Here is a 13,721-nt window from a genome sequence, read left to right as displayed (position 1 = left end):
ATCAAGTTCTGATAAAACTGAAGCTTTAGCAGCGTCCACGCTAATGTCTTCCTCCATAACTGCAGCAGCTCTTGCTGCTACTTGTTTACGTCATGACTCTGCTGCACCTGAAAGTACTGCCCCTCGTCGCTGATTGGTCCTGTCACTTTCTAACCGGGCCCAAACGGTTCAGATGGGAGCTTTGCAAGATGGTTTCACCGGTGAAAAACAAGGAAACAGGCATATCCATCTGCTTTACAAGGTTAAGAATGACATGCTTTTCCAAAAAGCTCTACCTTGGTCTCAACTGTCCACAAAATGTTCTTCCAGAAGAATTGAGGCTTACTCAGGTACATTTTTGCAAACTCCAGTCTGGCTTTTTTATGTCCCTTTGTCAGCAGTGGGGTTCTCCTCAGTCTCCTCCCATAGCGCTTCATCTCATTTAGATGACGACGTATGGTCCGAACTGACACTTTTGCACCCTGAGTCTGCAGGACAGCCTGAATTTGTGTGGAAGTTGACTGAGGACGTTTATCCACCATTCCAACTATCCTGCGTTGCATTTTTTTTTTCTCTTCCGATGACGTCCAGGGAGATTAGCCACAGTTACATGGGTTATAAACTTCTTGATTATATTACACACTAGGGGTGTCAACGACTAAGGTTTTTCATAGTCAAATCTAATTCCTCAGATTTTGCCTTTAGTCAACTAATAGTCAGACAGCGTTTCCACTAGACTTTTTTTGTCCCCGGTCAAAATGACCGACAGCCCTAAAGAATTCCAGACATTTAGAACAACTACCGAACATTTGCTTTAACATTATTTTGCTGCATTAACAGCAGCAAAATGTATCAATCTCTCTCTTATTTTTTTGTGTAAGTGGTTTAAAATATCAAAATGAAAGCTGCATGCTTTTCCTTACACACGCAGTCAGTTACACAATATACGCCCACGTTAAACTCATAAACAACAAGTTAGCTTCACATCAGCACCGTTAGCCTGTTAGCATTGGCCGCTACTATAAATTATCAGCTTACAACAGCCAAATACCGTCCTCCAGCGACAACAATGAAGCATCCAAACACATAACAAAAGTGCCCTCTTAACTGGACACTGCCTTAGAACTCTATATTTCAAATGAAAAATGAGTCTTACCGTCAGTTGCTAATATCAGTCATCATGATGACAGCTGTAACCTCTGCTAAAGCAGTAAATCCAACCATCCTGGTTTATTTGGACTAGTCCCGAAAAGACAAAAGCAGATAGTCCGGTTCAGTCCTCCTCTCATTAACGGCTTATCCAAGACTACTTCTGCTACTTAGTCGGCGTAGGCCTCTCTCTCTCTGCTGCTGCATCGGTGTTTCAGCCGCTCAGCTATAGTTCGCTTCATTTCAACATCTTCATTACTTGCAGCGATGGCACAAAATCCCTCCATACCGCTGATGATATTAAGCCTTTGGTTAACCAGGAAAACCTCACTCAGATTAAAATTCTGCTTTATGAGAAAGCTCTGGTTAAACTTTCCCACTTTCCCTGCAGAGTCCCTAGCGATACTGAGCACGGGCAGAGAAATAGATTTGCTTTTACATCATCATGCATACATAATTAGTCATGCGCTTGCCGTCTGAGGTGACAAACAACCCCAGCATCGCAGGACAGTGGGTGGAGTCTGATTCGACTATGAGGCTCATAGTCGAATCAGACTCCTCCGAATCAAATCGTCGAATCGCCAACTATTCCAGGTCACCCCTATTACACACAGTGGACAAAGGAATTACAAGATCTCTGGAGATGGTCTTGTAACCTTGAGACTGTTCATATGTTTCCACAATTTTGCTTTTTAAGTCCTCAGACAATTCTGGGCTTGTCTTTCTCTTCTCCATGCTTGGTGTGACACACACAGACACACAGGAGTTTAAATGATCATCACATGCTTGAAAAAAAATGATTTACCCACAGTTTTAAAAGGGTGCCAATAATTTTGTCCGGACCATTTTTTGAGTTTTGTGTTCAATTAAGTAAATTTTGTTCTTCTGTTTTTTTGTGATGTTCCAGTGCACATAAATGAAATAAAGGTTTACACCAAAACATTTGGAACTGCAACAATTTCTGGGAGAAATTGTGTATTTCCTGGAAAAATTACAGGGGTGCCAATACTTTTGTCCATGACTGTATATAAATGATAAATCTTCTTCCTGATGATCTAGCTTGCTTTTTGTTCATAAAGAGGCATCAGGATTAATTTTGGTGTTTCACAAGTGACTAAAAAATCCTTTTAGGAGCTTTAAATATCCAAATATAAACAATACTTCAAAATAAAGTGAAGTTTTTACTGTATCTGAACAGGCAGAAAGTCTCAGTGAGTAGTCACACAGTTGTTGCTTATGACTGGAAACTATATTTATGAACTGTGGACCATAAATAACACACATCATTTTCCTGACTGACTTTGGCTGTACCTGTTCCTGCTCTGGTTTCTGAGGCTGCTGCTGTTTTTGTCTGATTGTCCTCGTAGACGCTTGTCTGGGAGGTGGGAGAACTGAAATCATGTTGACAGCGTTTCAGATTGGACTGTCCTGTCGCTCTCTGCTTTTTCTATTTTTATCAGAGCCAGAGTTTAGACCGGGGCTTTTATCAGCCACTCCACCGAGGGAGAGAGATGGCAGAGATGTGACAATTGTGAAAGAGGAAGAAGGGAATATTTTTCGCTGGTAAAACTACTGTCAGCAGGGATTCACCGTGGTAGATCAAACAACCATGGTGTTTAACAGAAAGTAACTATATCATCAAGGAAAATGTAGTAAATGGCATAAGAGCTCCACATTTTCATTTAACAAAGCACATTTATGTAGTGTGCATGTCAGCAAATGTATGTCCATGTTACTCAGGGACTAATTAGGAGCTCCCAGCCTTATTTAGTCTGCAGTGATCACAATACACACAGGCTGATCCCCTCTACATGTATTCACACAGCGTCTGCAGCTCTCCCCACCTGCAGTTGTGTGTCGTGCTGAGGGCTGATGTTCCTCCAGCAGCACTGATGTGCATGATCGGCCTGACGAACGGTCTTTGACTGGCAGAAGCAGATGGCGCGTTGGCAGGGCTTCATGGTCGTGCCCTCTGTGGACATGCCCCGTGCAGAGAGCAGCTAATCACCAGCCCGCCCTCATCACAGTAATGACCAATTATAGCAGCACGATGGTACATGGCAATATGGGAGGCAGGAGACCGAAATAAGGATTTGACCCAAAATGACTGACCTGAAAATACCAAAATTAAGTTTATCTTACATATATCCTGGGGATCTTTGCTCTGATAAGTGAAAGATTATTAGAATTTTCCTACTGAAATATCTACATTCATTAAAAAGTGATTACTCCAATTCTACATACACTATATGCCCTAAGCTGCCTGACCATTACAGGGACTGTAATGACATTGTATTCAAATCCATGTAAAGACCCTGTAAAGTGAAACCCAAAGTTTTTGTCTTAACACACTAGATATGTTGGATTATAGTTGCTGTAAACATGTGAAAACACTGAGATCTACATGTGACTGAATTCTGGATTTAGGCCATTAGAAAGTTTTCCACCTATTTCCTGGCTGGGTTGGGGCAAATGGGGAATGACCCCGCCCCTCTAACTCGTCATTATAAAATCACAGAGCAGTTCATCTCAGTACAGTCTGTTGTTAGCTGATGTCACTGCCTTTATTGAAAGTTAGCAGTCAGTTAAATGCTTTTTTGGTGTTCGTTGTGATGTAAATTTTCTAAATTTGCAAGACTTGAACCAGAAAACAGACTTTATCTCCTCTCTGGGACAGACAGGCAGCTGCGCTCTGATCATAAGGTCAACATAAGGTCAAGGGACAGGCTAATAGCGTGATGCTTTCCTCCATTCAGAATGCAGCTTTTTTTTTAATTTAACCTGAGAGGATCTGTTTCTCCTGAGTGGGCGTTGCTTCAGCTCATTCAACAGACATGCCCACACAATCCTGGAGCACAATTTTTAGGATTTCTAGCTCAATTTTGTAAAACTAAGAGATGTTTTATTTGACTGAAATTTGATTTAGGGGTTCATAACACAGAGACTTGTCATACAACAAACAAAAATACAGATTTATTTTCACTTTACAGGGAGTTTAATATGGAGTTGGTTCCACTTTTGCTGCTATACCAGTCTCTGCTTTTCTTGGATGGCTTTCCACAAGATTTTGGAGCCTTTTTGTGGGAATTTGTGCCCACCTATTCCGTATAGCAGGAGGTGTAAGCTGGAAAACTCAGACTAAAGCATAAAGCCATAGCTAGTTCAGGTTCAAAGCTGTTTTATACCTGTTTTAATGAGGAAAAGGCCAGGCGTTTTCAAACTGGAGACTCCAAAAAAAAGATCAAGGTTGGCAGACATTTTTCAATACAGCATTGCCAATATTTGCCTGGAAGAAAATGCATTATTACAGAAAAAGCAGTGGACTGTTGGGGACAACAACCTTTGGTGATACGCCTGGAGACTGCTGGTGGTTTTTGGGCTCTTTGGACATCCACAGTGTTACCGGGGGCTTGTGGCAACTGTACTACCTGTCCAGACTGATCCCCCCTCAAGGTGTGGACACTGTTTTTACAAGAGGTTATTTTCCCATGCCCCTGGTAATATTCAAGGACATCCAGAGCACTGCCAGGGTTGTGTTAATCCTTCTTCATGCTCTCAGGTGCCCTCTGGTAGGCTTACTCGCCACATCTAAACCTTACTTCAGCCTCAGTTTTGGCCCAAATATGCCTTAAAGGTCTACACAGTACTGTAATGAGGGAGAAAAACTATTAAAGACATTTGTAAGCTGAATAGAGGCTTGATGCTCAGCTCTGCCCACCTCCTCTGCTTGCTTGTCATTTACTATTAAGTTGTCTTTTCAACAAAAAAATGCACTCCTCAAGGTGTATTTACTCAAACGTCAACCACTGTTTTGGTTTCATGGATGAATTTTACATACTGAGGAGGGAGTCTGTGAAATTGACCTTACCAGATGCTTTGTAAGTAGCTTGATGCAAAAAAAAAAAAAAAAAAATGAAAGCCACTTTTAACGGCTTTTCTCCCTCATTATGTGAAACTCATCCATGACACAAAAACACTGGTTTGATGCTAAGGCAGGGGTCATCAAGTACATCTGCACAACGGCCAGATTTATTCTCAACAGAGACTCTGGGGGCCGGACTTTAAAATAAATAAAGATTAAATAGGCCTAAATATTTTGGTCTGATTGAAATATCATTGTAGTAGTATTTAGATTTTCTTTCAAAATACAGGACACTTTTAGCCTTTTATCTATAATGGCCAAGGAGACAGGCCTGATAACAGAACTGACAGGGCCCCTGAAAATCCCAGAGAATGGGTCGTCCCAAATTGTGATTTAGTAGTATTTACTCATTTTTGACACTTTTAACCCATTTTTTATACTTTTTGCCCCTTTACAATTTTTGGCAAAATTTTAACCCCTTTTGAAACCACTTTTCTTGCATGTTTTATCCCCTTTGTGCCACTCTTATCCATTTTGCCACTTGTCTTCTATTTTTGTCACTTTTTAACCCCTTTTCATTAAGTTTTGTCAACAATTTTTGCAACTTTAAAATTATTTTTGCCACATTCAACCCATTTTCGATACTTTTTGCATGTTTAACCCAATTTTTGCCATTCTTTATCCCATTTGAACCATTTTACCTGCATGTAATAACCCATTGGTGCCATTTTTGCCAATTTTCTTGTTTTTTTGCCACTTTTAACTCCTTTTCATGACTTTTTGGTACTACTTTATGTCATTTATAACAATTTTTGATACTTTTAGCCCCTTCTTTTCCTCTTTTACCAATTTTTGCCAGACTTTAACCTCTTTTCACCACCTTTTCTGCCAATTTTTTGCCCCTGTGTGCCACTCCACAAGCTGTTTTGCCATTGATCACCCATTTTTGCTACTCTCTAACCCCTTTTCACCACTTTATCTGGTCATTTTTACAGCACTTTCGCCAACCTTAACCCTTTTTTTTTAAATATCTACTAATTATGACTGTAACTTTCAGTAAAAACAGATCAAATGTCATTCTAAAACTATTTTAATGTTGTCTGTGGGATGGATTTAACAGCTGCAGAAATTTAAAGCTAAAGGATTATCTTAAAACCTCCTTTTCTGAATTTAATGATCTTTCGGGGGCCAGATAGGAAGCTTTGGGGGGCCTGATACGGCCCCCAGGCTGCCAGTTGGTAATCAGTGTGCTAAGGTAATCCACATAGGGATGTGGAGTCTGTACACAGGGGTCATCATTTTCCCTGTTACATGCTCTGGTTTCTGTTTGTTGTAAATTTGTAGTTCAAGCTGAATTGACCAATCACAGATCAGCAGGGTTTACTGGTAGAACACTCTGGGTTAATGAAGACAAATAGGTAGAAATTTGTCTCATGACAAACCAGCTCCGACTGACAGTATTTGTACGCTGATTTTTCTGTCTCTATTATCAAACAACTAAACCAAAGGAGAGCCAACAATCCTTAACAGATGAAACATTTGAACTTGAGCCACAAATCTGCTTGACTCTCTGTGGTGAAAGCAAATAAGTAATTAGATTCCCCTACTACTTAAAATGCATCAGAAAGGATCAAAACAAAGTCAATTTAAAAAAATGCAATTCAAAAGTCGTCTGCTTCTACTTTAAGAGCAGACCTTGAAATTTGACTTTTTACAAATCTGTGTCGTGATGATTTTATTCCAGCAAACCTAATTCACCATTAAAAATAGTTTTTGTTGGCTCTTACCACTGAACTGAAGTAGGCCAAGATTTTTTATACATAGTTTACTGTGGACTTAACAGAAGAACGCCACTACTCTGAGGATAAATGAGATGGCAGCCTTTACAGGTGAATCTCAAAAATTAGATCATCAGGTCAAAGTCCTTTTTCTTTTGATGATTATGGCTTAAAGCTCATAAAATCAAGAATTCACTATCTTGGAAGATTAGAATATCACAAAACTTCAGTCTAAAAAGGGATTTCTACTACAGAAATGTTGACCTGGAGAATTCTGCTCATTTATGCCCTCATTAATAGGTTGGAGCTTCTTTTACACAAATCATTGCATATATGATGTGTCATGGAGCCAATCAGTCTGTGGCACTGCTGGGGTTTGATGAAGCCCAGGTTGCTCTGATAGCAGCCTTCAGCTCATCTGGATTGAGACTAGTGTCTCTAATCTTTTTCAGAGGTTCAGGTCAGACCAGTTGGCTGACCAATCAAGCGCAGCAATACCATGGTCAGCAAACCAGTTTCTGGTAGTTTTGGCTGTGGACAGGTGCCGAGTCCTGCAAAAAATGAAATCAGTATCTCTATTAAGTGTCTCAGCAGATGGAAGTGTGAGGGCTCTAAAATCTCCTGGTCGATGTCTGACAGCGCTGACTCTGGACTTGATAAAGACCAGTGGACCAACAGCTGCAGATGACATGGCACCCCAAACCATCACTGACTGTGGAAACTAAATACACTGGACTTCAAGCAATGTGGGTTCCGTGCCTCTCCACTCTTCCTCCAGACTCTGGGACCTTGAAGAGTAGAGAGGCACAGAATCCACGTTGCTTAAAGTCCAGTGTGAAGTTTCCACAGTCAGTGATGATTTGGGCTGCCATGGCATCTGCTGGTGTTGGTCCACTGTGTTTTCTGAAGTCCACAGCCAACGCAGCCATCTACCAGAACATTTTAGAGACCTTCATGCTTCCTTCTCCTGACAAGCTTTATGAAGATGCTGATTTCATTTTCCAGCAGGACTCGGCACCTGCCCACACTGCCAAAGGTACCAAAAGCTGGTTCAGTGACCATGGTGTTACTGTGCTTGATTGGCCAGCAAACTGGCCTGACCTGAACCCATAGAGAATCTATGGGGTATTGTCAAGAGGAAGATGAGAGACGCCAGACCCAACAATGCAGATGACCTGAAGGCCGCTATCAAAGCAACCTGGCCTTCCATTACACCTGAGCAGTGCCACAGGCTGATCGCCTTCATGCCACGCCGCAATGATGTAGTAATTCATGCAAAAGGAGGCCCAACCAAGTATTGAGTGCATAGAAATGAACATACTTTTCAGAAGCCTGACATTTCTGTTTAAAACATCCTTTTTTTGTTGATCTTATGTAATATTCTAATTTTTTGAGACACTGAATTTTGGGTTTTCTTATCTGTAAGCCATAACTAACATTTCAAGAAATGAAGGCTTAAAATATTTCACTCTATGTGTAACAAGTCTATAAATATATGGGTTTGAATTTCAGAAAAGAGTGACAAGAAATATTGAAATTTTTCATGATATTCTAATTTTTTGAGATGTACCTGTATATTGCTGGAACCAAAGAAAAACTCACATCCATTCCCAGAGTTAAACAGTCTGTATCAGACAATGGTAGATGATGAACTCTGGGTTCCAAGATGGCTGTTTAGTAAATAAACAGTGTTACTCAATTCAAAACAAGAAGTAAGCAGCAGAGGTGGAGAGAGATAAGCATTGGTCTCTACTTCATTTCTTTTGTTATTGTTTTAAGATATTTTTATTAGAGTTGAACACTGGTTATAATGCTGGTAGATCTGTTTTATATTAGATTACTCTTGCACCGACGACTGTGGTTTAATACTGCAGCAAATACTTGTTGAGCATCCACAGAGCACACTGAAGACTAACTGCTAAATCTGTTTGCTCTGGATCCAAACAATCATCCTTTTATTTTTTGCTCTGTGGTGTTTTTTAGTTCTTTTTGTGCAGTCTGATAACAGGCTGTACATCCTCTGAGCCTTCAAACATAAACAGGACCTCGTAAAGTTCCTTTGTATGACTCTGCAGCCTATTACCTGAAACCTGAAACTCTTCTAACAGTACACTGTGTTTGCTGCTCATTACATAACTTCTCGTAAATAGTAAATGAAATTATGGCTGTAATCAAGCAAACATGATTCAGTCTGGCTCATTTATCCATTGATATACATGCCTTAGGGATAAATGTACAACTTCCAAACACGTGTTTGGTAGATGTAAGACTTTAGCACCTGTCATTTGGCCAAAACATACCTCACTGCTTCCCATACTCCCTCATTCCTCCATCAGCCCACCCTTCATGTTCTGATGTGTGCTTTATGCAGCTTAAAGTTGATCTGGTGCTCATTCTAGACCAGAAAAGTCTTAGGTTTGGAAATTCTGTTGGTTCTATGAGTTTCACTCTTGCACAAACTCTGCCTTTGTGCCACTACAAGCATCATCCTTGAGCAGACGGGGCCTTCTATCTTCTCCTACATAGTGGCACGGCTAAATCCTGATTTATACACACAGCCAATGCTGTAGGTTTGTATAACCTTGAACCTTCACAGCAGGCTTCAAAAAGCTTTCTTCAAAAATGTTCCTACACATCAACAAGCAGTCACATCCCTGTGATTAGTCCGCTGGGTGGAACTGGGTAACTGCCAGTCTGAGTAATGCTATATTTTGTGTACTCCTGAGTGAGATAAATAACCACAGACATCAAACCAATTCATCAAATCTACTTGCTGACATCCAAAAATATTGGAAGTATCTTTCCTCATCCATGTCTCTCAATTGCCTGATTCAGCAGCCCTAGTCCATCTCCTCTTGTGTCTCCTCTGTTTCCCCTCTGCAGGTATAATCAACTATCAAATATATATCATCTCCAACATAAGACAGTCTGTTTCAGTCGCCATTTTCGGACCAGAAAGTTCTGATATAACACAGAAATCACCTGACCATTACAGCTTAGCTTCATTGTAATAACACAAATCAGGCATAAAATTTGCAGGGAGTTCACCAGAGTTATTATAGTTAACTGAAACTAAATAAATCAGTGGTTTTCAAACTTTTTTTTAGCAAGGTACACCTACGGTCAAGCCAAAATCTCAAGGCATACAACCCTTATATCCATGCAAAATCCCCCCTTGAAATTTTCTTACAGTAGCTTTAAAGGTCACATATTTGACCGTTTTAAGACACGTTTATATTTGTCTCAGAAGTCACCAAAACATGCCCGTGAAGTCTGTTACTGAAAAAAACTGTTTGTGAAATCTGTTCGCATGTTTAAAACCCCTCTGTTTCAGCCCTGCTCAGAGCAAGCTGTTTCTGTGTCTGTGGCTTTAAATGTTAATGAGCTGTCTGACTCCGCCCCTCTCAGGAAATAGATGTGGCATAATGGATGTGGTTCTCCTGATCCTCCTCTCAGCTGGCACGAAAAAAAAAAGAACGAACAAACAAAAAAGAATGAGAAACGAATGACGGAAAAAAAAGAAACTAAAAAGTGAACAAAAATACGAATGACAAAAAATAAATAATGAAAAAATAAACAAAAAACAAACGAAAAACAATGAAAAAATGAACAACAAAAAAGAATGAAATAACGAATGAAAAACTACAATGAAAAAACAAACGAAAAAATGACAAAGAAATGAACAACAGAAAAACAAACGAAAAACAATGAAAATGAACGGAAAAACAGTGACAAAACAATGAGCTAAGAAAAAACAAATGAAAAAATGAATAAACAAAAGAGAGAACAATGAAAAAACAAACACTGAAAAAAGAATGAAAAAATAAACAAAAGAACAAATGAAGAAACCAACAAAAAAATGAACGTTTAAAGAAATGAAATATGAACAAAAAAAAATGAAAAAACAAACGAAAAACGAAAAAAACAAATGAGGGTGACGAGAAAACAAAGAGGAGGATGGAATTTTCTTCCAAGCGGGGAGGGCCATCCAAGCCTGGGGCGGGGCTAACTCCCCACATGACATCATGAGGGAAAATCTGAGAACGGCTTGTTTTAGCACACATTTTCTGAAAGGTGGAGAAAGAGTTGGGGGGTTCGGTTTTTCTAGTACTTTAAGGGGTTGTAGACAGGAAAGGGGCACATGTTTTTGTTAGAAAAGCCTGAAAAAGTGTATTTTGCATAATATGCGATCTATAATTGATGTATAGTTGTATTAATAATGCATCCTTGTTCAAAATTACAACTCAGCACCATTTAGGATCAACTGAATTAAACAAACACATGCTAAAATTCATATTTTTGCAGTTGACATTTCAGATCTATCAGCCTTATTTACAAAGAAATTATCAGTAGCAAATCCGAAACTTTATGTTAAATCAAAAAAAATTAATAAATAAAAAGTTTGTCAGAAGTTTTTACTGCTGAATATTTTTACCTTTGAAACTACAGATGGTTTGTGTCTTTGTGTTTGCAGGTGTGCACCCTTGGGAGAGAGGTAGCTGACCTTGGACGGGTCATGAACAGGATGGCCCACCTCATGGAGACCCTAATGTCATCAGCGCCACAGCCCACACTGGTCTGCCCCGCGCACTACTCCCCAGGACAGCACACATACCTGCCCCACTCTAACCCCCCTCAGTCCTACGCTTCACCCTCCTCCTCTCAGACTGCTTCCATCTGGATGGACACGCCCATATCTCTGCCCTCTTCTCCGCTCACTTTCTCCCAACAACACGGAGGAGTTTACCACCAGGACCCCCTCACACACAGACCCCAGGACCTCCAGCTGGGATACACAGCTTCCCCAAGCTCACATTTACCACCAAAGCCCAACTTATCAGACCTTCAGCTACAGTCAGTCATCTCTGAGTCTCACCTGCGTTCCTCACCTGTCAGCTTACCGGAGATCTCACACCACACAGATGGAGTTTCTGATTCTTTCAGGTCGAGGGTGCACAGTCCAACCTTGCAAGACAGAGGCGATGAGGAGCCTCATCAGAGCTCTGGGTGCTCTCTGCAAACAGGACTTGGGGGAACCTACCACAGCCCGACAAAGGGCTTGTAGCAGCTTTCATTCAGAAGTTTTCTGGATTCAGCGTGACTTTTTCCAGGATATTTTTGGAATACATATACTGAACTAAAAAACTTTGGTCCCCCGATATCACTGGAGGACATTTGCAGGGATGCAACTCTTATTGTTTTAAAGGCACGCATTAAAACACCATGTTGCATGAAATGAGTGCAGAAGGATTAGGTGTGTTAGCTTTATCTTATAGTGATGTAGATGTTAGACAGGATGCTGAGGAACACAGATCATCCCAAGAATCACTACCCCCAGGGCGGGGTTTTCCAAGACAGAGAACAAGAAGGATACGGAGGAGAAGAGTGTTCAATCTGACCTCTCTTTGTTTGCTCCTGGCATGATGGTTTCATGCCAGCTTGGCTGGTCAGGGGTAGACAAAGCATCACGAGTGCTTTAGGTTGGCTTGGGAGACAACAAGCCGAGTGATGGAGTGAATTTAACGTTCCTCCCCTGGCCCTTCTATCCTTGCCATTTCCTCTCCTTTAAACCCTTCTTTTCTTGCTCACTCAACCCGCACCCGATGCTCTGGATTGCATGAACCAGTGCGTGTCTGGTTAAAGCTGGTCAGACTGGGAGCACAGAATGGTCTTAGAGGAGAGAGATGGGACGTATTGTGCTCCAAGCCCCTCAGGGATTGGGAGGAAGCCGGTTATGGAATGGGGAAGTAGGGTGGTGGGGGTTATGTTGTGCCTCGGGCGGCACAGGCCCTGCTGTCGTCTGTCACACGGAGTACGGGGAGTCTTTTTCCCTCCCTGTCCTCTCTCCTCCACACATAAACCGCTCTCTGTCTCTCTCCTCTTTCTCTCACTCCGTGCATGCCTTTCCGAGCCTTTCGAGTAGTGCCTGTAGACACACATTAACATGCTGCATGTCACCCTGTGGAAATCCAGCTTGCCATTTATCTATCTATTTAAAGGAAACACGGTTCAGTCTTTTAATAGCTGAACCTGGCATTTACTGATGCATATTTATTGGATGTTGGGGCAATTTTAGGCTCAAGGAAGTCGCCCCAGTTGTGATGAGGCCTGGAGCAAATCAGCCAATATTGAATTGGTTTATGGTCCATGATGTCGGCCTTTTCCCTGATTGTCACCCGAGGTTATCAGCTCTGAAATCCATTTTCTCAGCTGGTTAGAGTGAAGGCAATATTACCGCAAAGACAAAGCACAACAAGGACATAAAGACACTTTTATATTTCTATGAATGTATCAATACAAAGATGTATTTTTTTACCTCAAAGAATGCAAAAGTGTGGGTTAGCAGAAATGATGCTTCTGTTGATGAAGTCATGGCAGTGCTGTCTGCTGGCCAATGCAATCTTAAACCAGGAAAAAGGTCCTTACTCTCGCCCCCACAGATCTACGGTTCTCTTTTGAATTCATGTAGGTTTGACTCTGCTTCACTGCAAATGGAATGTACTGTAATCAAACATCTTTTTTCCCTTGACATTTTGATATTTATTAGATACAAAAACAATGTTATGCTAATAAACAACAAATATGACTGTTATGTCCTTGCTTTTTTATGCTCAGTGGTCACAGATATATTCTTTAAAGCAACATAATGTAGGAACAGTGTTTGGTGGCGCCTACTGAAGGTCTCTGAGAGAAACTGCACTGTTGTAACTTACATAGTCTTCACGGCTCCCCATGTTTATCATGGTTGTTATTGTAGTGAGTACGCTAACACATGCTGCATATCACCAGATAGCGTGGTCACTATCTAAATCTATCAAGGAAGCATGCTAACACATGCTATGTAGGCTGTAACCAAAAACTCAATCTTTGTTGTAGCTGCATTTAAGTTCATGGGTTACAGTGAACAACATGGTCATCTTCTAGGTTCATAAGGTTAGCATACTAGCCTTCGC

At 40.9% G+C, this 13,721-nt stretch overlaps 1 protein-coding gene across 1 annotated transcript in view; it reads left to right on the top strand.

Annotated features, from left to right (window-relative positions):
• Positions 1 to 11,833, top strand: part of kcnh8 (potassium voltage-gated channel, subfamily H (eag-related), member 8) — a 123,882-nt gene extending 112,049 nt beyond the window's left edge. The window contains exon 16 of the mRNA XM_041809449.1: positions 11,243 to 11,833. Within this exon, the coding sequence (XP_041665383.1) occupies positions 11,243 to 11,833 (591 nt within the window). The remainder of the gene's footprint in view (positions 1 to 11,242) is intronic.
• The last annotated feature ends 1,888 nt before the right edge of the window (positions 11,834 to 13,721 follow it).

This window comes from Cheilinus undulatus, linkage group 16, assembly GCF_018320785.1.
Source record: "Cheilinus undulatus linkage group 16, ASM1832078v1, whole genome shotgun sequence".
NCBI classification, from domain to species: domain Eukaryota; kingdom Metazoa; phylum Chordata; class Actinopteri; order Labriformes; family Labridae; genus Cheilinus; species Cheilinus undulatus.
Note: the sequence above shows the minus strand (reverse complement) of the source record. Positions and strands in the feature narration are given on the sequence as shown.